The 25,759-nt window shown below is 46.6% G+C and overlaps 9 protein-coding genes across 9 annotated transcripts; 5 read left to right on the forward strand and 4 right to left on the reverse strand.

Annotated features, from left to right (window-relative positions):
* The first annotated feature begins 47 nt into the window (after positions 1-47).
* Positions 48-1,787, forward strand: ASPGLDRAFT_50615 (uncharacterized protein). Its single transcript, XM_022547346.1, has 4 exons — positions 48-586; positions 709-915; positions 973-1,125; positions 1,214-1,787. The coding sequence occupies exons 1-4, from the start codon at positions 212-214 to the stop codon at positions 1,421-1,423; spliced, it is 945 nt and encodes a 314-aa protein (XP_022397799.1). The 5' UTR covers positions 48-211; the 3' UTR covers positions 1,424-1,787.
* A 708-nt stretch (positions 1,788-2,495) lies between these two features.
* Positions 2,496-5,248, forward strand: ASPGLDRAFT_50616 (uncharacterized protein). The gene is made up of 4 exons (XM_022547347.1): positions 2,496-2,694; positions 2,757-4,170; positions 4,227-4,614; positions 4,778-5,248. The coding sequence occupies exons 1-4, from the start codon at positions 2,690-2,692 to the stop codon at positions 4,885-4,887; spliced, it is 1,917 nt and encodes a 638-aa protein (XP_022397800.1). The 5' UTR covers positions 2,496-2,689; the 3' UTR covers positions 4,888-5,248.
* Positions 5,249-5,252: 4 nt separating this feature from the next.
* Positions 5,253-9,610, reverse strand: ASPGLDRAFT_50617 (SacI domain and endonuclease/exonuclease/phosphatase family protein). The gene is made up of 7 exons (XM_022547348.1): positions 9,215-9,610; positions 8,957-9,149; positions 7,262-8,906; positions 6,912-7,211; positions 6,747-6,856; positions 6,358-6,689; positions 5,253-6,235 (listed from the first exon to the last, which is right to left on the reverse strand). Exons 1-7 carry the CDS (start codon positions 9,537-9,539, stop codon positions 5,631-5,633), a joined length of 3,510 nt encoding a protein of 1,169 aa, XP_022397801.1. The 5' UTR covers positions 9,540-9,610; the 3' UTR covers positions 5,253-5,630.
* Positions 9,611-10,028: 418 nt separating this feature from the next.
* On the forward strand, positions 10,029-10,929 carry pxr1 (telomerase inhibitor/ribosome biogenesis protein PXR1). Its single transcript, XM_022547349.1, has 3 exons — positions 10,029-10,182; positions 10,278-10,759; positions 10,813-10,929. The coding sequence occupies exons 1-3, from the start codon at positions 10,160-10,162 to the stop codon at positions 10,815-10,817; spliced, it is 510 nt and encodes a 169-aa protein (XP_022397802.1). The 5' UTR covers positions 10,029-10,159; the 3' UTR covers positions 10,818-10,929.
* A 691-nt stretch (positions 10,930-11,620) lies between these two features.
* ASPGLDRAFT_177467 (diacylglycerol acyltransferase type 2A) lies at positions 11,621-13,392 on the forward strand. Its single transcript, XM_022542901.1, has 2 exons — positions 11,621-12,107; positions 12,168-13,392. The coding sequence occupies exons 1-2, from the start codon at positions 11,791-11,793 to the stop codon at positions 13,192-13,194; spliced, it is 1,344 nt and encodes a 447-aa protein (XP_022397803.1). The 5' UTR covers positions 11,621-11,790; the 3' UTR covers positions 13,195-13,392.
* A 495-nt stretch (positions 13,393-13,887) lies between these two features.
* ASPGLDRAFT_38312 (putative kinesin family protein (KipA)) lies at positions 13,888-16,845 on the reverse strand (the record flags this gene model as incomplete). Its single annotated transcript, XM_022544931.1, has 2 exons — positions 13,888-15,953; positions 16,074-16,845. The coding sequence occupies 2 exons, from the start codon at positions 16,843-16,845 to the stop codon at positions 13,888-13,890; spliced, it is 2,838 nt and encodes a 945-aa protein (XP_022397804.1).
* Positions 16,846-19,653: 2,808 nt separating this feature from the next.
* On the reverse strand, positions 19,654-20,946 carry kin28 (TFIIH complex serine/threonine-protein kinase subunit KIN28; the record flags this gene model as incomplete). Its single annotated transcript, XM_022541172.1, has 2 exons — positions 19,654-20,669; positions 20,760-20,946. 2 exons carry the CDS (start codon positions 20,944-20,946, stop codon positions 19,654-19,656), a joined length of 1,203 nt encoding a protein of 400 aa, XP_022397805.1.
* Positions 20,947-21,460: 514 nt separating this feature from the next.
* Positions 21,461-22,204, forward strand: ASPGLDRAFT_133158 (mitochondrial 37S ribosomal protein mS41; the record flags this gene model as incomplete). The annotated part of the gene is made up of 1 exon (XM_022541186.1): positions 21,461-22,204. The coding sequence occupies one exon, from the start codon at positions 21,461-21,463 to the stop codon at positions 22,202-22,204; it is 744 nt and encodes a 247-aa protein (XP_022397806.1).
* Positions 22,205-22,692: 488 nt separating this feature from the next.
* On the reverse strand, positions 22,693-24,485 carry ASPGLDRAFT_133166 (cytochrome P450; the record flags this gene model as incomplete). Its single annotated transcript, XM_022541188.1, has 4 exons — positions 22,693-22,764; positions 22,864-23,922; positions 23,980-24,177; positions 24,240-24,485. 4 exons carry the CDS (start codon positions 24,483-24,485, stop codon positions 22,693-22,695), a joined length of 1,575 nt encoding a protein of 524 aa, XP_022397807.1.
* Between the last annotated feature and the right edge of the window lie 1,274 nt (positions 24,486-25,759).

Genomic DNA, 25,759 nt, shown 5'->3' on the forward strand with positions numbered 1-25,759 from the left:
AAGAATGCAATTTAATAATTTTATGAATAGATATTGAAGGTGATATTCATGATCTACCTATGGAAGTAGTGCGGAGTACGTCACGGGACACCGAACTCTACGGAGTACATCTATCCTCTCTTTACGAGTCGTTATCTGCAACGTGCCAGTTATTATATTTAAGGTACATGCTCATACTGACTTTCAGAACCTAGAGCGTTTGTTAGTCACCATGTCTAATACCAAGAACGAACCCATTCATAGCTCAGATCTGCTTGCTACCCTTCAGTATTCACAGCAAGCACCAATCCTCCTTGGCCGACAAAGCAATTCGAAGATGGCACCATTATCACTCATTACATCTGTCCCAGCACAACCTGAAGAATATGCAATGATAGAGCGGCTTTTCTTTACTTGTTTACAGACAGGAGATGACAAGTCAGCTCTCATATGCCTTGATAAGCTAACTCAGTTCTTTGGGTCATCAAATGAGAGGATAATGGGGCTACATGGTCTTTATGAAGAGGCGATTGCTGGAGATAATTTTTCTTTGGAGAAGTGCCTTCAGGAATATGACGATATACTGCAACAGAACCCAGTCAATTTGGTTTGCCTACCTCCCCCACAGTTCTGATCATTTCATTTTAATAATGGTTTTTGTCTTCTTCGACGAAGAGGATAAATTGAAAGAGGCGATCCTAAGCTTGGGGGCTAACTTTTGACTGATAGCCCATCTTGAAACGTCGGATTGCTCTTTTGCGATCACTGTCTCGGCCTGCGGACGCCATAAGTAGTCTGATAAAACTCCTGGAGGCCACTCCCACAGATACGGAAGCTTGGTGCGAGCTTGCAGACCTATATCGATTGCAAGGGATGAGTTCTCAGGCAATTTTCTGTCTTGAGGAGGCCCTTTTAATCACCCCAAATGCTTGGAATGTATGCAATACCAGTTTAATCCTCCTCGACCTTGTATTAATGCTGTTGTCCGCTTAGGTTCATGCTTGCTTGGCTGAGCTGTTATATGTCTGTGCTTCTTCACAAGAAAATGGTGATCCATCCAAGCTTCTGAGAAGATCAATGCGTCACTATTGTAGGAGCATTGAACTCTGCGATGACTACCTCCGAGGATTCTATGGGTTAGCTTTGGTATGTCCTGCCCCATTCCCCGCCCCCTTCCCCCCCCCCCCCCTTCTCTTCTCTTCTCGTCTTTTTGACTAATTTACCTCCGTAATAGGTTACGACATTGCTACTTGAAACTGAGGAAAGTTGTACTACGGAAGAAGTTTCTCTGAAGGAAACACTTCCAAGACTAAATACATTTGCTTTTGAAAAACTCGAAGCAATCGTTAAATCGCGATTTATGGATTATCAGGGCCAGAAGTGCAGTCAAAGTGAGCTGATTGCAGCAAAGGAGCTCCTCGACCGATTTGGCAAGTCTAATTGATGTATATTTCACCCCCTTCTCTTCTCATTCTTTCTTCCCCTTTCTTTCTTTCTTTTTTCTTTTTTCTTTTTTCTTTTTTCTTTTTTCTTTTTCTCTCAAATTTCTTTCTTCCTTCGCTATCTCCTGGTGTTATGAGGGTTTTGTTTGGGGTCCAGGGATTGAACTGTACGAAGTATTCCAGTAATGTTTACATGGTATCAAGTCGTTTGTTCATAACCTGCCTCTTTATTCGGATATCAAATAAGCCACTGTTTAATTGCTTATCATTGTATTTCTTTTCAGACCGGGATCGTCGGCGTTCATCATAGAATAAACGAATATGTACGGAGTACACTTGATACCTGTACCTTTTTTATTGTTTTGCCATTTTTTATTTTTATTTTTATTTTTCTTAATAAATCAATCAATCAATTCAAAAACCTGTATAGTAGCGCACTGCAAGATGTGGACATCATTTGCATTTCCCACGCCTCTTGACATCGTATGCCTGCAGCAATTATTTGACAGGGAGCATTGGATGTGCTAATTGGGCAGTTGGGCAGCAGGCTAAGCACAATGAGCTCACTGGTCCTCAATAACCATGCCCAACTCTGCCATTAGGCCACCAGATCCAATGAAATTCTGTATCCAGTCGGGCAGTCAGCGTTTGCTTCATACTACTCCGTACACTACTGCAGCATCAGAGTTCTCGATCCTTCTTCTTTAAGCCTTTCCTCCTCTCCTCTCATCTCTCTCTCTCTCTCTTTAACCCCCCAGCCTTTGTTTTTCTTCTCTCGTTCTCAACTTCTGCCGCCATTATTTTGTTCTGTCTGAGATGATTATTTTGCTCCTCATTTCTCGGTGACTCGTGCTTGGTGCCCATCCCCTGTGTTTTTCAAGCTGCATCACATTCGAGTCTATCTTGAATTGATTAGGAATTGAATTGGATAGATCAATCCCAATTCCAAATATGAACAGACCTATCCTCCTGCATTACTGAGGTTTTGCAAAATTTCTGGATCATTTCTCACTTTGGCGGTGCCACTGCGTACCACGGCAGATAATAGCACGCCCGGCCCATCAAGCCTGCCTTTTTTTTTTTTTTTTTTGCCCTTTAGCCCCTCTCATTTTAGATACCCCGCCTCATATTGGCAGATCAGCGCATCCGTCACCGCAATTCGCTGGTCTTCCATAAAATTTGGAAACTCCATTTCGACGCCCGCTTCACTCGTACCTAAGTGAAAAAGCGAGGAAAAGACAGGGCGACAACCTATTTCTTGAACCCCTATGACGTACGTTATACACGCTGGTTCGATTGGGCTATTACCTGGGCTGATCACTTATCGCTGGGCAGGTTCAATATCACTATCGGATCGGATCATTCTATCTCAGACGAAGAGGACTCGTCCGGAGTTCGAGGATCCCCACTCTCAGATTCAGGGAGTCATGGATATCAGGACCCGTACGACGAGTGGGCACATCTACCATACCCGGATGAACTGAAGCCGTCTGATTCGGCTTCTCGGCCGAGGACGACGGGTCGAACCCGAATGCGAGCCATGGATCGGATGCCAGCTTCTGGTTCTATGCGACGTCACGCGCCGAGGCGTCATTATGTACAAGATCGAGAGCCACTTCCTCGTCGTTCACGCCGACCTCCTTCACCCGAGTCTCCAGAAAGTGAGGATTCTGGCGAGGAATATACAGGACCTTATGACAGACCCTCTCAGGACAGAAGGTTTTGGCCACCCGTGTCCCAAGGGCCAGCATATGCCCACAATCCGTCTCCAGGCCCATCATATCCATATCCCCATGACACAGTTCCACATGGGCCGTTTGGGCATCCAAATGGTGCTCACCCTCCATCTGATCAACTCGTAAGGGTGGGCCACCACAATGCGATGAACCAACCATCGCCATATGGACATCCACATCCCCTTTATCCGTACAGCACACAGTTTCACCACCACCCGCCAGGTGCACCCATATCTCCATTTTTTGCCCAGGATCCTCCAGGACATTTCGGGCGTCATTCACATCATCCCCAGGCGCCTCACACTCGGAGCAGCGCGCAGAGTCCACCGCCGCAAGCATTGTCACACCCGATACCGTCAAATGGGCCGCAATTCTACGGTGGTGCCCCTTTAAACTCTCATGATCTGGTACCTTACGGCCAGAATGGTTACTATCCATTTAGAGAGCCGTATCCAATGGCTCCAGGGATGATTCCACCTTATTATAATACCTATCCGCGTGCGCCATCCCCAAGTCGGGAGGAATCGAGTCCATCTCCTCCACCCGCTCCACCTGCAGATGCAGCCAAGGATGAAGCCATTGCAAGGCTAGAAAAGTTGATTTTGGAGGAGAGGTCGGAGCGTGAAGCCCGGGAGGCCCGGGAGGCCGCTCGTCAGGCAGAGATTGAGAAGGAGGCAGCTGAAGAGGCTGCTAGAGAAGAACGAGCTGCCCATGAGAAGCAGATCGCCGAGGAGGCCGCTGCTGCTGCCAGGGCTGAAGCCGAACAAAAAGCTGCAGAGGAAGCCGCCAAGGCAAAGCAAGAGGCGGAAGAAGCGGCGGCGGCAGCAGCAGCAGAAGCGGCGTCTGCGGCAACTGAGGCCGCAAATGCAGCAGCAGCGGAAGCAATCGCTGCGGCGCAGGCGGAAGCCGCTAATCAACAGCCCCCTCCGGAGGATAAGAAAAAGCCGATAAAGTTCAAAGACGCCATTGGGAGGAAATTTAGTTTTCCGTTTGAATTATGCTGCACTTGGCAGGTGAGATTCGCGTTCCTAGTACCATTGCGGGCATAACTAATCCATTGATCTTCAAGGGCATGGAGGAGCTTATACGCCAAGCTTTCCTTCACATAGAAGTTATAGGACCCCATGTTGCTGATGGTCATTATGACCTCGTGGGTCCCAATGGCGATATAATACTCCCGCAGATTTGGGATACCGTCATTGAGCCTGATTGGAGCATAACCATGCACATGTGGCCGATACCTGAAAAGCCCAAGACTCCCGAGCCTCCTCCAGCCCCAGAAGCTCCAGTAGATCCTGAGCCTGCCCCAGAGCCCGAGCCCGAGCCCGAGCCCGAGCCCGAGCCAGCTCCAGAACCAACTCCAGAACCTGAACCCGAACCAGCTCCGGAACCTGAACCACCAGCAGCCCCAGAAGTAGAAGAAGCTGTGCCTGCGTCCGAGGAACCAAAGAAAACAGGTATGCGCTAATTTCTTGTGATTGTAACGCCTTCTTTCTTTTCCTTTGTTTCTCCCTTTTTATGAGATTCAAATCCTCTGTCTCGCTACTGTCATTCTTGTAGCCTGTAGCCTTTTTACTTCTTGATACCTTGCTGATCGTTGATCTCTCTCCGCTTTTTTAGGTAGCAAGAAACAACGACAAAAGGATCCTGGAGCGTTCGCCATGTGGGTTGTCGGGGGCCACCGCATGAAGTCAAACAAGGGTTGGAAAGTGGTAAGAAAGTCTGAATAGCCGATTAACTTGAAGTATCCTACCGCGTTCTGTGATGGGGTTGGATTCAAGATTCGGTAGCCGCCGGGCTACGGTAGAGGCATCTCGATCATGATAATCTCACATTGATACTAGCTTCAAGAAAGGACAAACTCTAGATTTATTATATTGTTAGTATAAGGCTCACTTCTCTCTTCTCGTCAATCAAACAGGCGCAAGGTATAGTGTATCATGCATGGGGGAATGACTTTTTCCTTTCGGTGTCGAGTTGATTTTCAATACCTCAGGGCTATACAATGGGCAGTCATTTTCTGAAGGCGTTTGTCATGTTGTATTTTATCCGAATGTTCCGCCTATATTTTAAAAAAGTTGGTTTACAGAAGTCTCTTCGTAAATTGCTATGCGCTGGGAACCCTGGTACGGTAGACAACAGTGAAGAGTCTGAGTACTATCTAATACACGGGATCATTGTTCGTTCTATAAGAAAAAGCCCACTGGCCATTGCTACATGTACAGTAGTAATTACGACTCCATTAGGGTTGAGCCATTCTTACATCAATGCTCCCTTGCTTGTCCGATCCCCACTGACGATAAGTACTTGGTTTCTTCTCAAAATAACCAGAAGGACAGCGGTGAACCATCATATACTACAATGTAAAATGGATCGGTGGTGATTGTATTTTGGATTCTGCTTGGCTTACTCCCACCGGAAGCCCATGCGGAAATGAATGTCAGGTGGCACAGAAAACCAAGCGTTTGTATCATTAGAGTAGTGGTTTCCAAGTGATACTCCCATCCATAATATCGCCCAAGAGATCATTGGTATCCCTTCCAGTATTTGTATATTCCTGGGCTTGTTGCCCATTATGTCGATGTGCACTCGAACTTGGCAAACCTGAGTCTCGAGACGCTGAGCATGACTCTGCATCTTCTAGTGAAGATAAGTTGTTAATAGTTTGTAAGTGTGACTCGGACCGGATTATATCCTCATCTCTCATCAGTGGGGTTTGCCGTTGTTTCACATCATGTGATTTTCCCCTCGAGCTCAGGGAAATTGGCTTTCGAGGTATTGGCGGCGGCGTTTTATCTTGTGTTACTTTTCGGGAACCTTGTGTTTTCCAAGCGACAATGCTTTGTTGGTTGCCAGCTTCCGGTTGGGTTGGCGACTCATCGAGAAGTTCGCATTCCGAAGAACGCGGTGATGCTTGCCCCGTGTTCGTATTACTGTTCATATTCGTACCCCATTCTGATGAGCCTGATATACGGACCCAGTCAGATTCGTCATTCGAGGAAAATGGGTTAGAATTCCGATCCATGTTCACAGCAAAGCCATTTGCTGGTGGCCTCATGGTTGACCTCGCAGGGGCACCTTTTGAATGTCAATACCACAAGCACAGATGGAGAGGGAAAGAGAGAGAGAGAGAGAGAGAGGCTGAGCGGGGGTTGTCAAATCCCACAAAACGATGTATATAAAACACAAAAGGAACATACCATCATCTAACCACCACTTGTGGTTGTCTGAACTGGCTGGTGGAAGAGCAGGTGTAATGTCAGCAGCCTGGATAGCCTCCCTATCTATGATATCCACCTGCATGATTCCTTTTGCGAGGGCATCATGCACGCCATGCTGTCTCTCATCATAGAGAGCTTGCCTGAGCTGAGTCTTCAAGGATTCATCAATGACGTTGATTGTGCAAATGAATTTGGCACAAACTGGTCGATGGTCAGAGAACCGTAAATCTGCAGCATTATAGTATATCTGATAGAGGTTGGATCCTTTCCACAGCACTCGATCACACCATGCAGGTACACGTGCTTTCTCTCTGGCGGGAAAATCAGTTTAATTTCCTCAACCGTTTGGCAAGATCAGGGCATCTTACGAGGTATCATATTCATTTCTGCCAATGTCATATTTGTATGTCGGAGGAAAGCGTACTGGGCCCTCGGAGTAGAAGTGGAAAGCCCTCCCGCCTAACATCTGTAAGTTCAACTATGGACCGTTGTCAGCCGTATATATATATTGCAGGAATAGTCGTGCGTAGTACCTGATCATTGTCATAGAGTCGCTGATAATCCCCGCGAAGCAGAAGTTCTCTGACGTTTTGATTGCTTAGGCCAATCCGATAATTGAAATCACCCAGCCATATAATGGTGTCATGATCTCGAATTGATCTATTTTTCTGAAACCTAAGACCACTTTCTATGGTTTCGTAGTCTCTGTTCCTGTCATCATAGTTTGCAAACCCAGCTGCAAGATGCGCTGTCACGAAGCATATCCGGGTGTCAGAATATTCAAAACGAATGGCGCAGCCTCCCTTGTTGCCGCTGATTCCAGAAAGACCCGTCTATTGGGCCGTTAGCAATATGATCAACGATGTATGGATGGGAAACCTGCCTTTTTGACACTCCCTTCGACATTTTTGATTTCTTTGAGCACATCTTCTTTCACGAATACCATTAAAGCCGCACCGACAAGCTGACCGCTCCGTAAAAGGACATACTTCCCTGAGTCTCTTGATTTTGAATAACTATTCAAACAGCTTTTCACAGCATTCTCCCATACTTTGCGTGTAGTAGGATCTGTGGACATTATCTGTTGCGGACTTAGTGCGACAATTTCCTGAAATCCAACGGCGAATATTGTCGGTTCATCCCCTTGTTGATCGAGGACTGGGAACAACCACGGCGCAAGGTCAACATCTGGACCAAGGTCGCTTCCATTTACGTTGAAAGTACCAGCCCATACTCTTATTGACCGGGCAAAGGAATATTCTGACGCCCGTTGGCTGAGCTCTTGAGATACCATATCATTGAGAGGATCGTATAGGCGCACTGGTACTTGATTCGTCAACCGCCCTAATAGAAGCTCAATCGTTTTTTGTCGCGCTTTATCCGAGAAATTGTTCACGTATAGCCGCGTGGCTGTTTTGCGTGCATCTGCAAGCGCACCTGCAAATGACATTTTTCCATGCCGAGTAAATGAACTCTTTAGAGCGCCGGTCCCTGCATATATCTTTGAGAGGGAATCTCCGTTATCAGCCCATAAGGTTGAATGCCTCATTTGAACTTCAGTGCTCAAGGCGGCTCCTTGCTGGGAAAGAAACAGCTCAAGTGCCATTGAACTGAGTATTGTCTGTACAAGATTGGTCCTGTCGAGACAGTCCAAGCAGTTTGTCCGAAAAACACCTTCTTGTTGTAGGACAATAGGGGAACTCTGTTGCGAATCTGGACCTCCAACTCCAGATGTGGCTGCATACTCAGAATCTTCGGACAAGAAGTATGCGAACCCCTGTAAAGAATTCATTACTTCATGTCTGATCTGGCTGCTTGCCCCATATCCAAGTGGGCCTCTGGTTTCCGCATGGAAATCGAACTCAGTGGTCCGTAGAAGGGCATGGTCGGACAAATTACCAACATCTTCTTTTTGTTCAAGCCTTCTCATGATATGTGAGCGAAACTTTGTCGAGAGCTCTGTTTCTCCAGATTTAAGCCCGCTAAGAAGATTAACAACGTGAACGGCTCCATATTCTAGTTCGAGGTGGTCAAAGTGCTTATTAAACGCATGCTGTGTTGCCTCGGTAGATCGTGTTATTTCAATCTTTTGCTGTCCGGGAAGGAACCCGGTAGCTTGTTCCCAAAAGATAGGCACCGAGCCGCGGACTTGAACATAAGAGAATGTAATGCCGGAGGGCATCCAGAGAATCGTTTCAGTTTCTACGAAGTTAGCGACGTTTCCGTCATCATCGATGCCACGGGAATTGAATCGCGTTCCTGCGCGCCCTGAAGCTTGACGCGAGATAATCGTTAGAGTGGACGGTAAATTGGTTTGAGCTGGAGGCAGGATAGGAACGGAGGCAGGAATCGTCAGTGTGTTAGCGAACCCTCGTATGACACAGGTAAGGATCTTGGAAGAGTCAAGACGCGCCCTTTCGGGCGGTGGGAGGTGGCTTCGGAAAAGGAGCAGAGAACTGATCATGTATGAATTCCATAGCATATCCTCATCGAGCGTTCCGATATCAAAGGCTGCCGACTTCTCAGCACTGACAGCGCGTCAGCCAAGCCTGGTGAGCGAGAATTCGAATTGGCTCACCGATCTTGCAACCGATCCGTGAGATTGAAATCACGGCTATAGTAGAAACTGCCATCGCTGAGTAACTTCTTCAAGGCGAGAAATGGATAATCAAACTCTCTGTCTTCAACACCCAGAGCAGTGGCATGATTGTATTCATCGGCATATTCAGCCTCATAATCCAGTCCATCATAGTCCGGACGATTAAGACAAACTATTCAAGTCAGTTCCGAACCGACAGATGTAAGGCGTGTTTCAAGGATGGTAGGGAAGTAGTACAGAAGTCCACATTATCAATCCTCAAGATTGTCTCTCCAGGTCTGACTGTTGCAGCTTTCGAGGAACCAGTTACAACACACAGGAAGACATCTTCGTTTAGTGTGACCAAGCCAAGTGTGCCATATCCGTTTCCTAAGGCTCTGTAGCCCTTGAGGTCTACAGATGATAAGCTTGAAAACTCCACTAGGCAACGTGGCGGCTCTCGCTGGGAGTTGGGAACTATATCTGTTGAGCAGTAGAAGATCAGGGCGTGTTCTGGGGTCACCAGAGCAATTGTTCGTTGCGGATAGTCCTGGCAAAAAATCCGTAAGCTAGACATAGACATGGCTTCAGTCTACCAAATGGGCATAGTTAGGATAGATGCCAACACAAAAAGCATAGGATACCCGAGCTGCGATAAAACAGTCGGAGACGTGTTCCAGTTCGATTCCATTAACAACTAACTATGCATTATGTAAGATATCTTTTCTTTTCATTTAAATGGTCCTTTTTTCTTCCATAGGTACTCCGTACAGGGGTAGTAAGAGTGACCGTATGAGATCCATTATAGTATTACTCCTTCCCCAATCTTACCCAAACAATTGGAAGCATTATAACATGGGCGAACTTTATTTTTTGGGAGTTGGGCATTATAAATTTCTTATATACTACTATCATCGATATCCTTGTTTTCTACAGATGTGGCTAGTTTCCTTTGCTAATTGCTCTCATGTTTTTTTGCTGCTTCTCCTGAAGACTCCGGATTTAGGTAGCTTACTCATCAAAAGTGCTTCCTATCAGTGATTGATAACAATTTTGAAACTTTTTTTTTTTTTTTCCTTTATCGTTATTCTCCAGACTATCTTCCATCTTTTGTTTTGTTTTTCTCTTTTTTTAATATTATTTTCTTGTCTTCCAGGCATCTGAGAAAAGGAAAAGAGTGTACGCAGAATTTAACTGCCGTAGATGGGTTTGGCAGCGCCTCGCAAGTATGTTATTTCCTCAACTTCTTCTCTCCGGCAAACATATCAATTAAAAAGGTAAACCAGCATATCTCTGATCCTCAATCATCTTTGACATCTAGGCGAACAAAGATATCGCATGACCCGAACAACGTAAATTGGTCCCGGTCGACGAGTGGTTTCGGGCATAAGATTCTCAGTTCCCAAGGATGGACTCCAGGGAGTCTTTTAGGCGCTCGGAATGCTGCGCATGCTGATATGCTCACTCCTGCCAGCGCATCTCACATTAGAGTCACCGTGAAAGATGACACTCTCGGTTTAGGCGCGCGACCTAAGACTTTGAATGAGCCAACTGGCCTTGATGCGTTCAAAGGACTACTGGGCCGACTAAACGGAAAGTCAGACGTCGAATTGGAGAAAGAGCAACGGAAACGTGACGACATCAAACTGGCCCAATATGCAGCAACGAAATGGCAAGCCGTCAGGTTCGTTCGTGGCGGTCTATTAGTCCAAGAGAAGACCGACGCTGCTACCACCAAGTTTCCTGAAAACAAATCCACGGATGAGAAAGGCAACGGAACAAACAATGATGTCACTATTGATGGTTTGAACACCAGTATCTCACAAACTGTCACATTGCCTAACAGGGATTTGAAGAATAAAGATAAGGAGAAAAGGGAAAAGAAGGAGAAGAAGAGAAAGGAGAAGAAAGAGAAAAAGGAGAATGATAACTCACAAGGGGATGAGAATGACAAATCACAAAGAAAACGGGATAAGAAAGCTAAGAAGAGGAAGCACAGCGAGGATAGCGAGGATATTGATTCAAGAATGACGACCAGGGATGCTGTCATTACGGAAGCGAATGTTGCTGCGGGGACATCATCAGTGGCTGCACCGACCTCAACGTCGAGGAAAGAGCGCGTTCCACTAGGCAGGAATGTTACCAGAGCGAGGCATATCGCACAGAAAAAGAGGGCACTTTTGGATGACAAGTCCCTTAATGAGGTAATTGAAACCCTGCATATACATTTGGAGGGATATAATTGCTAATTGAGATCCAGATTTTTATGGTTAAATCCTAAAAACGCGTGGTACAGGGGGCTCTGAGAAAGTGAGGGTTTTCTCTCTGCAGCTTGTTTTTGAACAAATTCTCTGGCTGGAACATCCTTATGTCCTTTTTTCTTCCTTTCTTCCCTGTTTCTGACTGTAAATTTGTGCATGGCGTTCAGCATTAGGACTCAGAAAGGGAGTACATAATATCTCTGGGTCAACCCTACTTCTGACACCTTTACGCTTTACCAACTGATAATATATATAAGATAGACAGTACATCTAGACCCAATCAATGTACTGAAATAAGGGACAGAGAGAGAGCCTTTTCTTTTTTTTTCTATTTTGTTTATTTTTACTTAATTTTTTTTTTGAGAAGATAATACACCCAGCCAAGAGCCATGTCATCATTGCTTCTCCACATACGGAGTTAGTGCAATCGACCATCCACCGTTCCTTTATTGTACCATGATCTATTCAATAAACCATGACATCCGATCTTACTAAATAAAGTATTTAGTTGATGATTTTTTTCGATTTTCTGACTCCATATAAGAGACGTCCTAGCTTGTCTGATGGTCCCAAATGTCCACACCCAACATCGTCAAAGAGCCCGTGCAGCGGGCTCTGGGAGAGTCAGTTGCGCGACAAGATGCGACGGCCGTGGGGCAAGGAATGCCCCTCAAGTCAAATAAACCAAACCTGGCAGCTCGGGATAGTCGGCCTCAATCTCGTGAACCACATCGCAAGTCTCATCCTGCGGATGATACTGAATCGGAATCATTCGAACACAGAAACTGGGCAGGCGAAAGTCCAAAGCATAATCATAACGCATTAGAGCTACGCGGGGCTTCTGGCAACACTCGCCCAAATAAGCTAGGAAACAGCGGGAAAAAAGGAGGGTGAGATAATCCGGCTCCTTTGGAATGAAAAGCTTTAGGCGAGCTGACGACTGATCCCAGTATTCATTGGGCACCCTTGAACATTGGACTCGAACGACGCCTGCAGACCTTTGTGGTACTATGCCATACTCTCACCATTGCCATATTCCTGACTTGCTTCTTTTTCACGTGCGCAATACCGTTATTCTGGCCGATATTGATTCCTTACCTTGTTTATATATCGCTTTTCTCTGCGACAGCCACATCGGGAACGCTAAGCCGCCGGAGCGAGTTCTTGCGTTCTCTTCGAGCCTGGTCGATATATGTGTCCTACTTTCCCGCCCGGCTGCATCGCTCAGAGCCGCTTCTTCCGACACGCAAGTACATCTTTGGCTATCATCCACATGGCATCATCTCTCATGGCGCGTTCGCGGCATTTGCAACGGAGGCACTCGGATTTTCCAGACTTTTCCCGGGTATTACCAACACTTTGCTGACCCTTGATTCCAATTTCCGAATTCCATTTTACAGAGAATATGCTCTCGCCATGGGACTTGCAAGCGTTTCCCGCGAATCTTGCGAGAACTTACTTACCAAGGGGGGAGCTGATGGTGAAGGCATGGGACGCGCCATTACCATCGTGATTGGTGGTGCTCGGGAGTCTCTTGACGCCCTGCCACATTCTATACGGCTGGTCTTGAAACGGCGCAAAGGTTTTATCAAGCTAGCGATCCGCACCGGTGCTGACTTGGTACCCGTTCTTGCATTTGGTGAGAATGATCTTTATGAGCAAGTACGCTCTGATCATCATCCTCTCATACACAAATTCCAAATGCTCATAAAGCATACCATGGGCTTCACTATCCCGCTTTTTCATGCCCGCGGTGTTTTCAACTATGATGTAGGGTTGATGCCGTACCGTCGCCCATTGAACATCGTCGTCGGTCGTCCGATCCAGGTTATCCAACAACATGATCGGGATGAAATCGACGATAACTATGTCAATGAACTTCACACTCGATACGTCTCCGAACTCCATCGGTTGTGGGACCAATGGAAAGACACTTTTGCAAAGGACCGGGTTTCAGAATTAGAAATCATTTCGTGAGGGGACCACAGGACTGAACCAGTTCCCCCCCTGTTTTGTTGTTTTTATGTTTTGCCAAAGGCGTTTTGTGCATATCACCAGTGCATAGTGTGAGTCTAGTCTATTGAGTTACTCAAGACCCAATATAGTCATACACGATATACAAATAAACAGTATAAGCATTATTATCATTATAACAAATAAGACATGCACAATCACCATGGAACCACGTTAAATGGCCACAAGGGGCATATATATGCCAAAAAAAAAAAAAAAAAAAAAAAAAAAAAAAAAAAAAAAAAAAAAATTTAGAACATAAACACCAGAATGGTATGGGGTAAGTACCCTCACACCAAACCTCATTTTAAATCAGCAGCAAAATCAAAGGTCGAGCATAGATCGAGCAAAAAGTCAAGTCATACAAGCACCATGTCTGCATCCATAAGAACAAAATATTATTGAACACTGCAACAAGTCAAAGTCATTCGAAGAATAGAGAAGAGAGAAGAAAAGCAAAGCAACATGGGTATCTGAAAAGGAGAGAAAAAAGGGTACAAGCAAGAAAGAAAGAAAAAAAAAAAAACATTTGTAACAATAACCAATGAACCACAAACGCATTTCATCCCTTGCAACCGAGGCCTTTCCTATATCATAGCCAGATGAGTATACAACAGTGAACTGTATAGAGACAGCCCAACCCAATCACTGCCTTTCTTACTCAGTTGCACCATTCTTTGCAGAATCAACTGAATCTAAGGTAGCGTTCAGACTGGGGACTCCCGTCATCTGCGTAGAAGTTCGTCGACTGTCAGCAGCCACACGAACACTTCCACGCGAGCCCTTAATAATATGGCCGCTTTCCACCCGATCTTGAATCATATCGTCCAGCATCTTTGATACCTCATCCACACTTTTCCTTTTCTTCTCCTTTTCACTTTCCACGAGCGACAAACGCGGACTATTCGACATTTCAGGTGATCTTGAACCACTATTCGTGTCGCTATTTGGAGTTTGGACCGGATCGATAGCTACACGGGCCACATCTCGATGTCGAGTTGCTGAGCGAAGGGCAGCAAGCATCCGGTCCTTGTCATCGAGCTGCGAACGAAGTTCGTTGATTTCCATATCCTTCTCTCGGATAATGGCCGCTGTATCGGTATCGGGGTTTTCGGTTCCAGTATTGCCAGTCTTGATTCCTGCTGACATCCGAGAATGGCTTGAACGCCTAGCTTGCAGTAGACGTCTCTCAAGTGTGGCGATATAGCGGTTTTTGTCTCCAAGATCGGCCTGCAGCGTAACAACATGTCTTTGAAGGCTCGCCTTCCCGTCTGCAAACTCGCCCATCGTATCGTCATCATCCTCATTCCCGATGGATCCATTCGAGAACGCCAGATTAGAGGAGAAATCATTGCTATTGATAGACATAAAAGAAGTGGGCCTGATAGAGTATCCCCACGCGCCCAAGGTGGATTGGCTGACGGAAGAACGCAGTGATCGGGACCCGGAATCATTGATAGACATCCTCGAAAACCGCCCCAAGGCGGAGAAATTACCCTGGGTGTTTACCCCGGTGGATTTCGAACACAAAATCAAACGGTTGAGGTGCTCGATTCGTTCTTTCAGTGCTGTCCGTGCTAGTTGTATCTCCAGCATCTGTTCCTCGTGGCGTGTCTGCGCTTCTTTTTCGAACTGCTCATCTTCCAATTTCATCTCCTTTTCGGCTTGAGCTTTGGTATGGCTATCCAGCTGAGAACGAAGGGCTTGGATTTCCATCCGGTAACGTTCTAGAAGGACCCGGCTACCTGAATCACCACCGCCACTACCGAGCGCTTCCTCTGCCTTTTTCGCATGGCTGACAATGCTGTTTTTGGCGCGAGCGGCGAACTTGAGTGTATTGAGAGTTTCCCCCGAATGCGAATTGGCAGCTGCCGAGCTTCCTGAGGCGATCAATGCAACAGTACAAAGAATGCTAACCAGCGAATTGCCCGACAAGGCAGGTTGCAACAGCCGCGTCAATTTGCTATCCCGATATGGTAGGTGTCTACCCTCTTTATCGGTAGGATTGCCGTTCTTGTCCTTGTTTTCTGATAGCCTTGAAATGATAGTACCCAGAGTGAGCAAGCTTTTGTTGATATGGGCACCTTCCGTGCGGCGCTCTTTGTCGTCCGCAGCTCGCTCCGAGCCGGCCAGATCAATCAAGCTGAGAGTTGACACTCTTACTCCACCTGGGATTATACCCGACCGCTTGTCCTGGGGCGTACCGGCGGGCGCTCGTTCTCTGCTTTCAACGACAATCTGAACAACCGCGTGACTTCGAGAACTGCGTGCATTGAATTGGGTGCTGCTGGTTCTCCTCGCATGGTCACCTCTTGCGATTACACGTAGGAGTTGCGTCGGACTCTGAACAATCTCCTCCTTTAATGGTGTTGCGTATACCCCACGTTTGCTATCCTCGCGTAGTTTGATATCTTCTTGCTGAGCACCGGCGGCAGGGGCTGAAAGTAGGTCATGGATCTTTTCGTTATAGATTTCCAGGTAGCTGACACGTAGTAGAAATTCTCGATGTGGCGTTTCTCTAATGAAGGAAAATATATCCGTTATTGCCAACGGAATAACACCCGGAGAGGTAGCGGTTCCTTGCATAGAGAAGGTTTTACCGGTTCCAGTCATACCATAAGCAAAAACTGTACCATGGTAGCCTTCCATAACCCGCCTTACAAGGCGTTTTGCGGCCGCATCGTAAACCTTGGCGTTATGCTCATGAGCAGTGAAAACGTTATCTATTCACACGGGAGGTTAGCTGGATTTCTCTCTTTTGGTTTTTTTTTTTTTTTTTTTTTTCAAAAAAAAAATAAAAAATATCCTTGTCCTCCATTTCACCGGGGAGATCGATTCCATACCATAATAATAGTCGCCAGCTTCCTTCCCTCTATGCGAGATGAGGCCTTTTCGCCCCTCCAGCTGCCACTCCGATCTCGACGCATCATTTCCGCTAGCGTCAGGGCGAACTCGAACACTGACAATGACATTGCCTTTGGCTTCCTTGGATTTCGCACCGGTCTTAGCAGCACCTGTTGCGGTGTCATCGGCCTCCTCGTACGTGGTTGCGCTCGTCGAGTATGACTCCTGAGCCGAGGAGCTTCGGCTTTGTGAAGGAGAAGCATCTGGGTCTCGAGCATCCGCACTGAGAATCGATTTCCCATCTCCGTTACCATTCAACAAAGAGGGTGTCTTTGAACTCCGATAGCTGCTGGTCGTACCGGAACTTAACCTTGAGCCTTTTCTAGCTTTTATGCTCCCGGATGAACTGACACCAGGCATATTTGAGGAAGCGGTCCCAGGACGGCTTCCTGTCTTGGGTGGCTGGGGAAAGGCTGCGATACTGATAGTTCTGCGCAGGGATTTGTCTGGACTGCTTGGCGGTCGACCACTTGATGCTGAGCGTGGTGCACTGATGTTGGTAGTGGAGTTGGATAATGGGGACTTGCTAAGGGTCGGTCGCGGACTTGAGGGGGAGCGAAGTTTTGATGGCGATTGAGACGGAGATGGAGCTCTGGACGTATCAGAGGGAACGGGAAGACTCTTTCTTGATTTTGGGACTGGCAGTGGTGGTACAGGTGCGGCCGGCGAAGTCGCGGTGGGCCGTGATGGTTGAGGCATGGTGGAGGCCATGGTGATCTGGTCGATAAGTCTTTCAACTCGGTCTTTTTACCAACTTTAACCTCCACCACAAACAAAGAAAAGATCCAAAATTCACGTCTTAATGCGGATGCGATTGGCCATGTGTGTAGCCAAGAAGGAGCTAGCTGCAGAATAACGGTGTGTTAGAGAGTTTGACACAAGATGTCGGCTGTTGCTGCGACACAAAAACACGAGCCATTGGGCAGACATGGTTTTAACCGTGCGAAACTGGAGAACAAAGTGCAGCCGCGCTACGAGATGCAAGTATTCAACAACAGGGAAAAGGGCAGAGAAACAGGTGACTATACAATGGTATATAGTAGCTGCCGGATTCGAGGCTGCCCCTATCCGTCCGAATTTCGAACAATGGCAACAATGGCAACAATGACAACATTGAAGTAAAACAAAAAAAATAAAAATAAAAAAAAGTGCAAAGACGAGTATCCCCTGATTATAAAATAAGAATAAACTCACTTTTAGATTGCAGCTGTATTATTTAACCAGACACTTCCAGCCTGGAATGTGAAAACCGGAGGCGTAATCGTTGCGCGCCACCGTGCCGTGGGTATTCGCTATACCTCAATCAAACGGCGAACGAGTATATTTATATGAGGAATTGGAATTGGAATTGGAATTCGTTATTGCTATTGTTGCGGATATCGTTGTTCCCGTCGGCGCTCGAATGCGCGCAACAATACCGATTCCTTTTTTTTGCGGGGAAGGGTATTTGGGAGAGAAAACAAGCGAACAGGACACTCGGCAACGGAAAGTGATAACTTTGATAACGTATGTACGTGAATTAAGACCCAGACAATAAGAAATTCTTTTCTTTTTTTCTTTCTTCCTTTATGGGCGAACGGGAGTTAGGTGGAAAGGAGATTAGGACGCCTGAGTCAGTGGTCACCTTCCAGCGACGCGAGGCGTTGATAAGGTAGGGAAAGAGGAAAGAGAAGAAGTTCAAGGAAAACAAACCCAGAGAAAGCACGAATGAAGGAAAGAAGAAAGGAAAGGAGGAAAGGAGGAAAGGAGGAAGAGAATCATACTACCCCAATGCTAAACTGTCCCAGACTAGCCAACTGGGTTCTACTACAAAGTTAGACCATCTACTTCAAGCATCTACAGAGTAAAGGATACACAACAACGCGCTATCCATGTGGAATCCCATCTTTATTTCCTGAGTGGACGCAGGAGGGAATCGTATGGACAGAGAACATTCTGCAAATTTATCATGATTATGATTCTATCATGGTCCATTGACTGCTGGAGGATGATCAATTGTGATGGTGATTGTGATTCCATTTTTTTAGCTTTGGAAGACAGAGCAATTCATCTCTCTGTTTTCTTTGTTTCTTCCTCTCCTAACTCCATTTTAAATATAAAATTATATATTACTTTTCTTGATATTATCATTAGCATTCTGTATTATGTACCCCGTATAGAGAGAGTACGGGATTCCGGTTCGAGTAAGTACAGTACATAGTAGTATGCCGGCATGAGTTCGGGGTTCCTCTGGTATATGAAGATCCCCAACTCAGACCACCCTCTGGTTTCTGCCCGCGTCGTGTCAACCCTGGCCTTCTTTAATTCGAGCAAAGTGTGATATTCATGGCTGGGTCATTTTCATCCTATCACATACAGCGTCCGTGCAGCGTCCGTACTCGGCACTCTAATAAGTGTATGTACTGTACCCCTGACATCGGGAAGTATGTGTCTTGACTGCCTGTCTGTCTGTGTGGTTTCAGGGGTAAAAAGTCCCGGAAGACCCGAAGTTTTTTCAAGGGCAGAATGGGTCCTTCTCCACATGTGCTGACTATATAGGTAGTTACCCGTTCCAGACGGTTGATAATAATGAACACCAGGGGAACGACATTTGCTCTGGAGGGTCTATACGGAGATTGATTATACACCAAAAAGAAAATAACAGGGAAGGGATTGAATAAACCCCTGGTTTTACCTACACTACTCCGACCGGTGTGCTAAATATACCCATATGTAGTACGAAGCATAGAAGACCATCGGGGAATTTGTAGTTCGTCTGATAGCCAGGGTTCAGTCTTCCCTCGGTCAACGCTAAAGACAACTCGGCCACAGATTGTCCAGTATGCATATCAATCATTTATTTTCCGTTGTGGAGTTGATGCTTGTATGTACGGAGTAGTTAGGAAATGAGACATTGTGCAAGAGAGCACCCAGAGCCGGTTTAGCCATTTATATTTGGGATGTGTTAATCCCGTGTCTAGATCGACTAGTTCTGGGCATCTGCCATCTCGTTCATATAACCAGTTCTGGAAATGGTCAATCACGATGCTTGCGGGAAGTTGGTGGCATGCTTCATTAGGAGTGGGCTTAACAGTGCATATTAGTCCATTGGTAGAGTTAGTACGGAGTATTACAGAAAAGTAAGAGTCTAATATCCATATCCATATAGCTCCTGTCAGAGAGCCGAGCTTGTGCTGTAAGCACTACGCAATAGTGTGATCCATTGCAAAGGATGAAACTCAGATCACCATGCATGTCCACTTTATATGCACTTCATGCATACAGGGTACAGTGGAAGCTTATTACATGCCTTGCAAGTTCTCAAACCATGTCTTACAACTGTTCTTCAGTCTCGATCTACTCTGTACAGATCCCGATACACAATATGCTGCTTGCTATACATGGCCAACGCAGAGACCATACTGCCTCCAACACACCACATGCATACCGAACCCGGCTATTAAAAGAATCTTCTATTATAATTAAATTACGACTACCTATCTAAATCTCTCGGAAGCATGATGTCCTCTCCTAGCGTCGCTATATTGCAGAAAAGTCTAACTTGCGAGCAGCATTCTTGAATGCATTTTCATCAATCTCCCCGCCACGCCTTGTAAGATCATCACCCATTTTCTTGGTGCCTCCGGACTTCCGGGGAAGATCGTGTTTGTCTGTTGGCCGCGGTTCATTGGTCCACCAGTTATGCTGCAAGACTTCGCATGCGGTTTTCCGTTTCCTGGGATCCAGCGTACACATGGACATGAGCAAATCGGCACCGACTGGACCGGCGTTCGGAAATTGACGAAGGAAGAAATCTCGTCCCTGGGTCGGGACAAGGTGATTCCTGTCGGGAGGGATATAGTTTGGTAATTTTGTGACACCCGGCCAGTTCTCTTCAGTGGGTGTACCAAAGGCATCACATATCTTGCTGATTTGATCGAGATCAGTGTTTCCGGCGACAAAAGGGACTCGGAGAAGAAGTTCCGCGAAAACCATTCCCATGGACCAAACATCAACGACACCAGAGTATTGTCGAGCACCGTAGAGCAATTCGGGAGGTCGATACCAACGTGTGATAACTTGGTGTGTCATGTTCATATAAGGGTCCGCAAAGGACCTGGCCAGACCAAAGTCTGCGAGTTTGACTCCGCCATCAGACGCAATCAGAAGGTTATTTGGCTTGATATCTCGATGCAATATAAAGTTTTCATGGCAAAACCAGACTCCTCGAGCGAGCATTCCCATCCACGCCTTGATATCGGCGGCACCATAATGGATATTACCATCTTTAATCAGCATCTCAAGATCACCAAGTGGCAGAAATTCTAATACCAAGTTAAGATTCTGGTCCTTGGAAGAGAAGACATCGTGAAGCGCAATGATGTTGGGATGAGAGAGTTCCTGCAGATATTTGACTTCGCGGATAGCATCCATGGACAGCCCATCTTTGTATTCGGCATTGACCTTAATCTTCTTTATAGCGACGAATGACGACGGATCGGTTCGAAGACGGCCGAGGAATACAACTGCATAAGTACCCTCACCAAGCCTCTTGTCTGCAACCTTCGCATTAGCTCTGTATTGTCATATCTGGCGAGATCAGAATGAGAAACAAAACGGGAGGCTCAATTCCTGAATATACATACCCTTAACATACTTCTGTCTTACTTCGTCGTTTAGTTGCTCTGTAAGCTCACGATCTGTGTTTTGCGAGGGCTGATGTGAAGATGTGTTCTCGGGCTTCGCTGAGCTCCGGACATTCGCAGCCCTTAACTTGGCCGGAGAAGAACTTGCCGCAGAGGGCGAGTGGGAAACCAAAGGAGATACCGCCATTATTGTGACCCCCAAGGAAAACAAAATAAAGGGGCAAGGATAGTCTAAACCAACACTGGACGCTAGGTAGTATCAAGGATAACGTATGGCAATAATTGGCGGAAGACGCATTTCTTTTCAAACTTCACCACATTAGATAGAGCAGTTCGGTAATGTCTGAAATTTCGATTCACCCTTGACCATTTTTTTTTTTTTTTTTTTTTTTTCAATATTAGCAAGTTTCTGCGTAGATGGATCTGTATTTGTATCTGTCGGAGGTCATCGGTGGTCCGCGAAAGCCCCCGGAGATTAGTTGATCCCGGAAGCAAGTACGGGCCTCCAAATTTCTTAATTGACACTGCTTCAGTCACCAGAAAAGTTGACATCACCGAGGCTTTTGGTTAAATTGGCCCGGTATCTCGCTTGTTATTTTCGACTTAGTCTCCTTGGTCACGTATCTTCGCCTTCTGGGCCGACAGGGTACAATAATTCGGTTCTTTGGCGAGAATTCACGAATAGCGAAAAGTAGCCCACCATGGCGATGCGCGGCTCACGACTCGGCCTCTTTTCCGCAAGATTGATGAAACCGTTCCGCGTGACGAGACAATGCGTCCGATGCCTTCACCAGAACAATGAAGTCCCGCGTGTCCCCTCGCCCACTCCGTTCGTCCCTAATGTCGAAACCTTTCTCAGTCTGATCGGCCGCGGCATGTCAAAACATGCTAGCAAATTGCCTTCTTGGGACAAATTATTCACACTCTCCTCCACCGAACTTCGAGACCTAGGTATTGAGCCCGCACGCCAGCGACGGTATCTGCTCCGGAAGCGCGAGAAGTTTAGAAATGGCCAGTATGGGGTCGGAGGTGACCTTGAGAATGTGGTCGATGGTGTTGCGCAGTTGAGAGTAGTTGAGGTCCCCTACGAATTTACTACGAGTTCGACACAAGCCACCGAGTCGGTATCGTTATCTTCGTCTGCTACTTCTACGCCCGGTATGAGAAAGGTCATTGTGAACCCAAACCCCGACGCTACCGACTACAAGCCCGATTCGTCGAAGCCGCTGAAAAAGTTCGAGCACATGAAAATCCATAACGGATCGATGATCAAGGGTCCCTTCGTACAAATCATGAAGGGTACAAATGGCAGCGCTGCGTTGATCAAGGCCCAGGAAGGCATGTGGGAGGACAAGCAAGGACACAAGGTGGATGGTGGTGAAAGGAGACAAGCCGAAGTCAGGGCTAAAAAGCGCATTGAAGAGAGAAGAAAGGGACCGGCATAAAGTCTTTGATTCAGGAGTATGTTGGGAATCGAAAAATGAAAGCAGTGTAGAGGGAGTTGCATGGTACCATTAAGGACAAGGCAGCTTGCCGCCTGCTTGTATAATAGCTCCTCAGTCTTCCTTTCTATTCTTTGATGTGTATGAATTGTTATAAGCCAATTGATTATCAAATTCCTACTTATGCCTACATCATAGTGATATCAGAGCAGATACAGAACATATAGTTATAGTAGTGTATGTACTGAATTCTTGATTATCCTCTATATGTCATGAACATGATTAAACTGATATACATACTGCAGTATGGTCAGAAAAAAAGAAGGCAGTTCGGTGACCAACGAAACAAATAATCTACAGCCAGCAATCATTAGTCGAAATGCAGGATGACGGCACTCATAAAAGATCTAGGGCTGCTGGCCATGTCGCCGTTCTGCCTATAATTAAAAGGTTTTAAGTAGGAAATTGCCGTAAATAGCACGTAACTCTAATCATGCCTTGGTAGCAGATTCACGCTTTTCGTACTGCACAAAAGATTGACCAAGGGGCTTCGAGAACAGAGACTAAATTCAATTGTTAGGTCATAGGGTCACAGAAAAAAAAAAAAAAAAAAAAAAAAAAAAAAAAAAGGGGGGGGGGGGTTGCAAAATACGGTAACTTACCGAGTAGTCCGTCTCCGGGATGTCCTCAGCTCCTGGCATGTTGCGGAATTTGAAGATTCTCACCAAGGCAGCAAGAATCGTACCAAGTTGTACATAAGCAAATTGCTCACCAATGCACCTGTGGCGTCCGGCACCGAATGGGAGGTAGGGGCTATTTGTGCCCTTGCTGACCAAACCGTATCCGTAGTCGATCTTCTCCTCATCTTCCGTGGTGGGCTGAGCAACTTCATCCCAGCGGTGGGGGTTCCATACAAGAGGTTTGGGGAAAAACTGCTCGTCTCTCGCAGAGACACCTGGCGAAGAAAGCACATTGTGAGACGTAGGAATCACATACGGAGTATCGTCCACCGGCATGGGGTTCTTGACGGCTCGAATGATCGAATGAATGGGCGCATGGATACGAAGGGTTTCCTTGATGACTTTAGAATGGAGATCCAGCTTCTGCAGACTCTCAAACGTGAGGTCAGGGAGATCAGGGCCGAGAACACGGAGTTGCTCTTGGTAAAGCTCCTCGGCAATGTCTGGGCGAGCCGCAAGACGCAAGAGAATCCAGGATGCAGTAGAAGAAGAGGAGTGTTGGCCAGCCATCAACAGGGCAATCATCATGTGTGCGATCTCCTCATCGGGAACAGGGGTGCCATTCTTGTAAGTGCACGACATGAGGTTCCAAACCATGTCTTCAGAATCTTTCTTGCCACCGGCCTTGCGACGGTCATTGATGATTTCCATGTACGTCTCGGTCAACTTCTTCTGAGCGGCGTCACGCTTCCGGTTATGAGGGAGAGGAGCCCAAGGGAGCATGAAGTTGATGGGAGCGAAGCCCATGTCAAGATCATGGTACATCTCTGCAAACGTGGAGTCGAATCTGTCCCGGACTTCCTTTCCTTGCAGGGCACGCGACGCGGTATAGATCGTGATTTCGGCAATCGACTTGCACACATCGAAGATACCCTTGGGTTCCTGGAAGACGGGAGATTTCTCGACAAAACTCTCGACTTCGGCGGTAATCAGAGAGATGTAGGACCGAAGAGCCTCGGAAGTAAGACCGAACTTGACGAACTGTACGTTTTATTAGCAAGGTTGCTTCGCCTGCACCAGCTCTGTCATTTCACATACCTTCTTCTGCTCCATGAGCTTGGAGTTGGGGCAATCATACACAACATTGCGACCAAAAACGGGTGTCGTAAGCGGCGAGTAGACCTCCTCGGCGCAGACGTCTCGAAGCTTGCCGTTGAGAATAAATTCATTGCCTTTGGTGCCCAGGTAAACGGTGGTCTTTTTGCCCAGGAGAACGAAAGTGAAGATATCGCCGTACTATAATGCGAACGCAAATGAGAAACATGAAATCACGCTCAACCAGGGCAATGACCACGTACCTTTGCCCGACTTTCGAAGAAGAACTTGTATGGATCCATGCCATAGCTGATGGTGCTACCAACGAAGGGGAACCAGTGGAAAACCAAGGGAGGTTCATGGGGATTCTTGAATAAAATCTGCCGCAAGACATTGACGACGACCGACACACTGAACAGGGCCAACAGCCCTACAGAGGTGAGAACCCATAACGACTGGGTCGAGTGAAGCTCGGAGAGCTTCTCCAGAACGACTGCGAGAAGTCCCATGGCTGCAGTAAAAGGATAGGTGTAGTAAAGGAGAGAAAGAAAAGGGAGAGAAGAGTGTCTCTTGGTGGAGGCACTCACCAAGGCCTCACGGGAATTTGCGACAATGAAATGGGGTATTGTACAACTGGACCACGAAGTTGACAAGCAGAAGGTATTATTATTTATTATTATCGTGGTGGAAAGGGGAAAAAGTGTTATCTGGAGCAGGTCTCGACCGGTGTACGCAGTAATGTACGAGGTAATACGAATTGTATTGTATATTGTATGTATCAGGCACCGATACCCCTGTATGGAGCTATAATAACCAGAAGGGGCTGGGGATTTACCTAAGCTCCACCGATTGACCTTGCAGAGTAGATTGTAAATACAGTGTATTACAGGGACACGTTACGCACCGCCCCTGGATGGCGCAGCGAATAATGGCCACCTCAACTCTGATGACTACAATTTGCGGAATAGTTAGTTGTCTTGAGAGATCAAAAGAGAATTGATGAGACGGTTGACCTAAAAACCCCGGTATTTTACAAGGATTGCCCCTATGTCCCAGGTAGGAAACAGAGCGCAGGATTCTAGGTTCCGACATCACACCACTTTGCTTGATGGATTTCTGAACCCTACTTGATTGTCCGCGGAGGCTATGAACTTCGAAACTTGGCATCGCTTGATGAAGCAATATTCATTACTTCTATCATTACCAGCTATTCCTGACTGGAACACCTCCTACCTTTGGTATGATCAATCAGCACTCGACTACCATGATGATCCTGATCAGGTTGTGGAAGATTATACTCTTGAGGCAAGATATCCAGGACTAGCACCGTTTTATTGGGCATGGCAAAAGGTCTATGAAGACGCATTTGAGATGCAGGGCTGCCATTTGGGGTAGAGCCAGACCGTATTCACAAACTTGAATGAGCAAGTCAGTTGGGAAGTCGCAGGATTCCTGGTCGCCAGTTGGTTGGTACTGCAGGATACCGTTGAGGGTGTCGAATATGACCCTTCTGAGGTTGGCATTTATAATCTCACAAGAGAGACTTTGGCGGAGGTGACAGGGCAGTTTCTTGAGGATGAGAATGCCCTACTATCAGATGGCCCGCTCTTGTGGAATAGAGCATAATTTTCAAGTTGTCTACTTTCGTCTATTATTGCTTCAGTGATAGCAATTCTGTTCCCAACGTGGCAGATTCATGTATCCTGGTAAGCATTGGGATCATGAGGACATATAGGCTTTCTGAAGCACGTTACATTTCAATATATGGTAATTGAGAAGCGTA

Source organism: Aspergillus glaucus (genome assembly GCF_001890805.1).
Source record: "Aspergillus glaucus CBS 516.65 unplaced genomic scaffold ASPGLscaffold_20, whole genome shotgun sequence".
NCBI lineage: Eukaryota > Fungi > Ascomycota > Eurotiomycetes > Eurotiales > Aspergillaceae > Aspergillus > Aspergillus glaucus.

Bases quoted from the DNA above. Each gene is read 5' to 3' on its own strand.
- pxr1 (XM_022547349.1), top strand. From the start codon at position 10,160: ATGGGTTTGGCAGCGCCTCGCAA. The intron at 10,183-10,277 runs GTATGTTATTTC...TTTGACATCTAG, and splicing joins GGTTTGGCAGCGCCTCGCAA to GCGAACAAAGATATCGCATG.
- ASPGLDRAFT_50616 (XM_022547347.1), top strand. The intron at 4,171-4,226 runs GTGAGATTCGCG...TTGATCTTCAAG, and splicing joins AATTATGCTGCACTTGGCAG to GGCATGGAGGAGCTTATACG. The intron at 4,615-4,777 runs GTATGCGCTAAT...CCGCTTTTTTAG, and splicing joins CGAGGAACCAAAGAAAACAG to GTAGCAAGAAACAACGACAA.
- ASPGLDRAFT_50617 (XM_022547348.1), bottom strand. From the start codon at position 9,539: ATGTCTATGTCTAGCTTACGGATTTTTTGCCAGGACTATCCGCAACGA. The intron at 8,907-8,956 runs GTGAGCCAATTC...ACGCGCTGTCAG, and splicing joins ACGGATCGGTTGCAAGATCG to TGCTGAGAAGTCGGCAGCCT. The intron at 6,857-6,911 runs GTACTACGCACG...AACGGTCCATAG, and splicing joins GACTCTATGACAATGATCAG to TTGAACTTACAGATGTTAGG.
- ASPGLDRAFT_50615 (XM_022547346.1), top strand. From the start codon at position 212: ATGTCTAATACCAAGAACGAACCCATTCATAGCTCAGATCTGCTTGCT. The intron at 587-708 runs GTTTGCCTACCT...TTTGACTGATAG, and splicing joins AACAGAACCCAGTCAATTTG to CCCATCTTGAAACGTCGGAT. The intron at 1,126-1,213 runs GTATGTCCTGCC...CCTCCGTAATAG, and splicing joins GATTCTATGGGTTAGCTTTG to GTTACGACATTGCTACTTGA.
- ASPGLDRAFT_177467 (XM_022542901.1), top strand. From the start codon at position 11,791: ATGTCCACACCCAACATCGTCAAAGAGCCCGTGCAGCGGGCTCTGGGA. The intron at 12,108-12,167 runs GTGAGATAATCC...GACTGATCCCAG, and splicing joins AACAGCGGGAAAAAAGGAGG to TATTCATTGGGCACCCTTGA.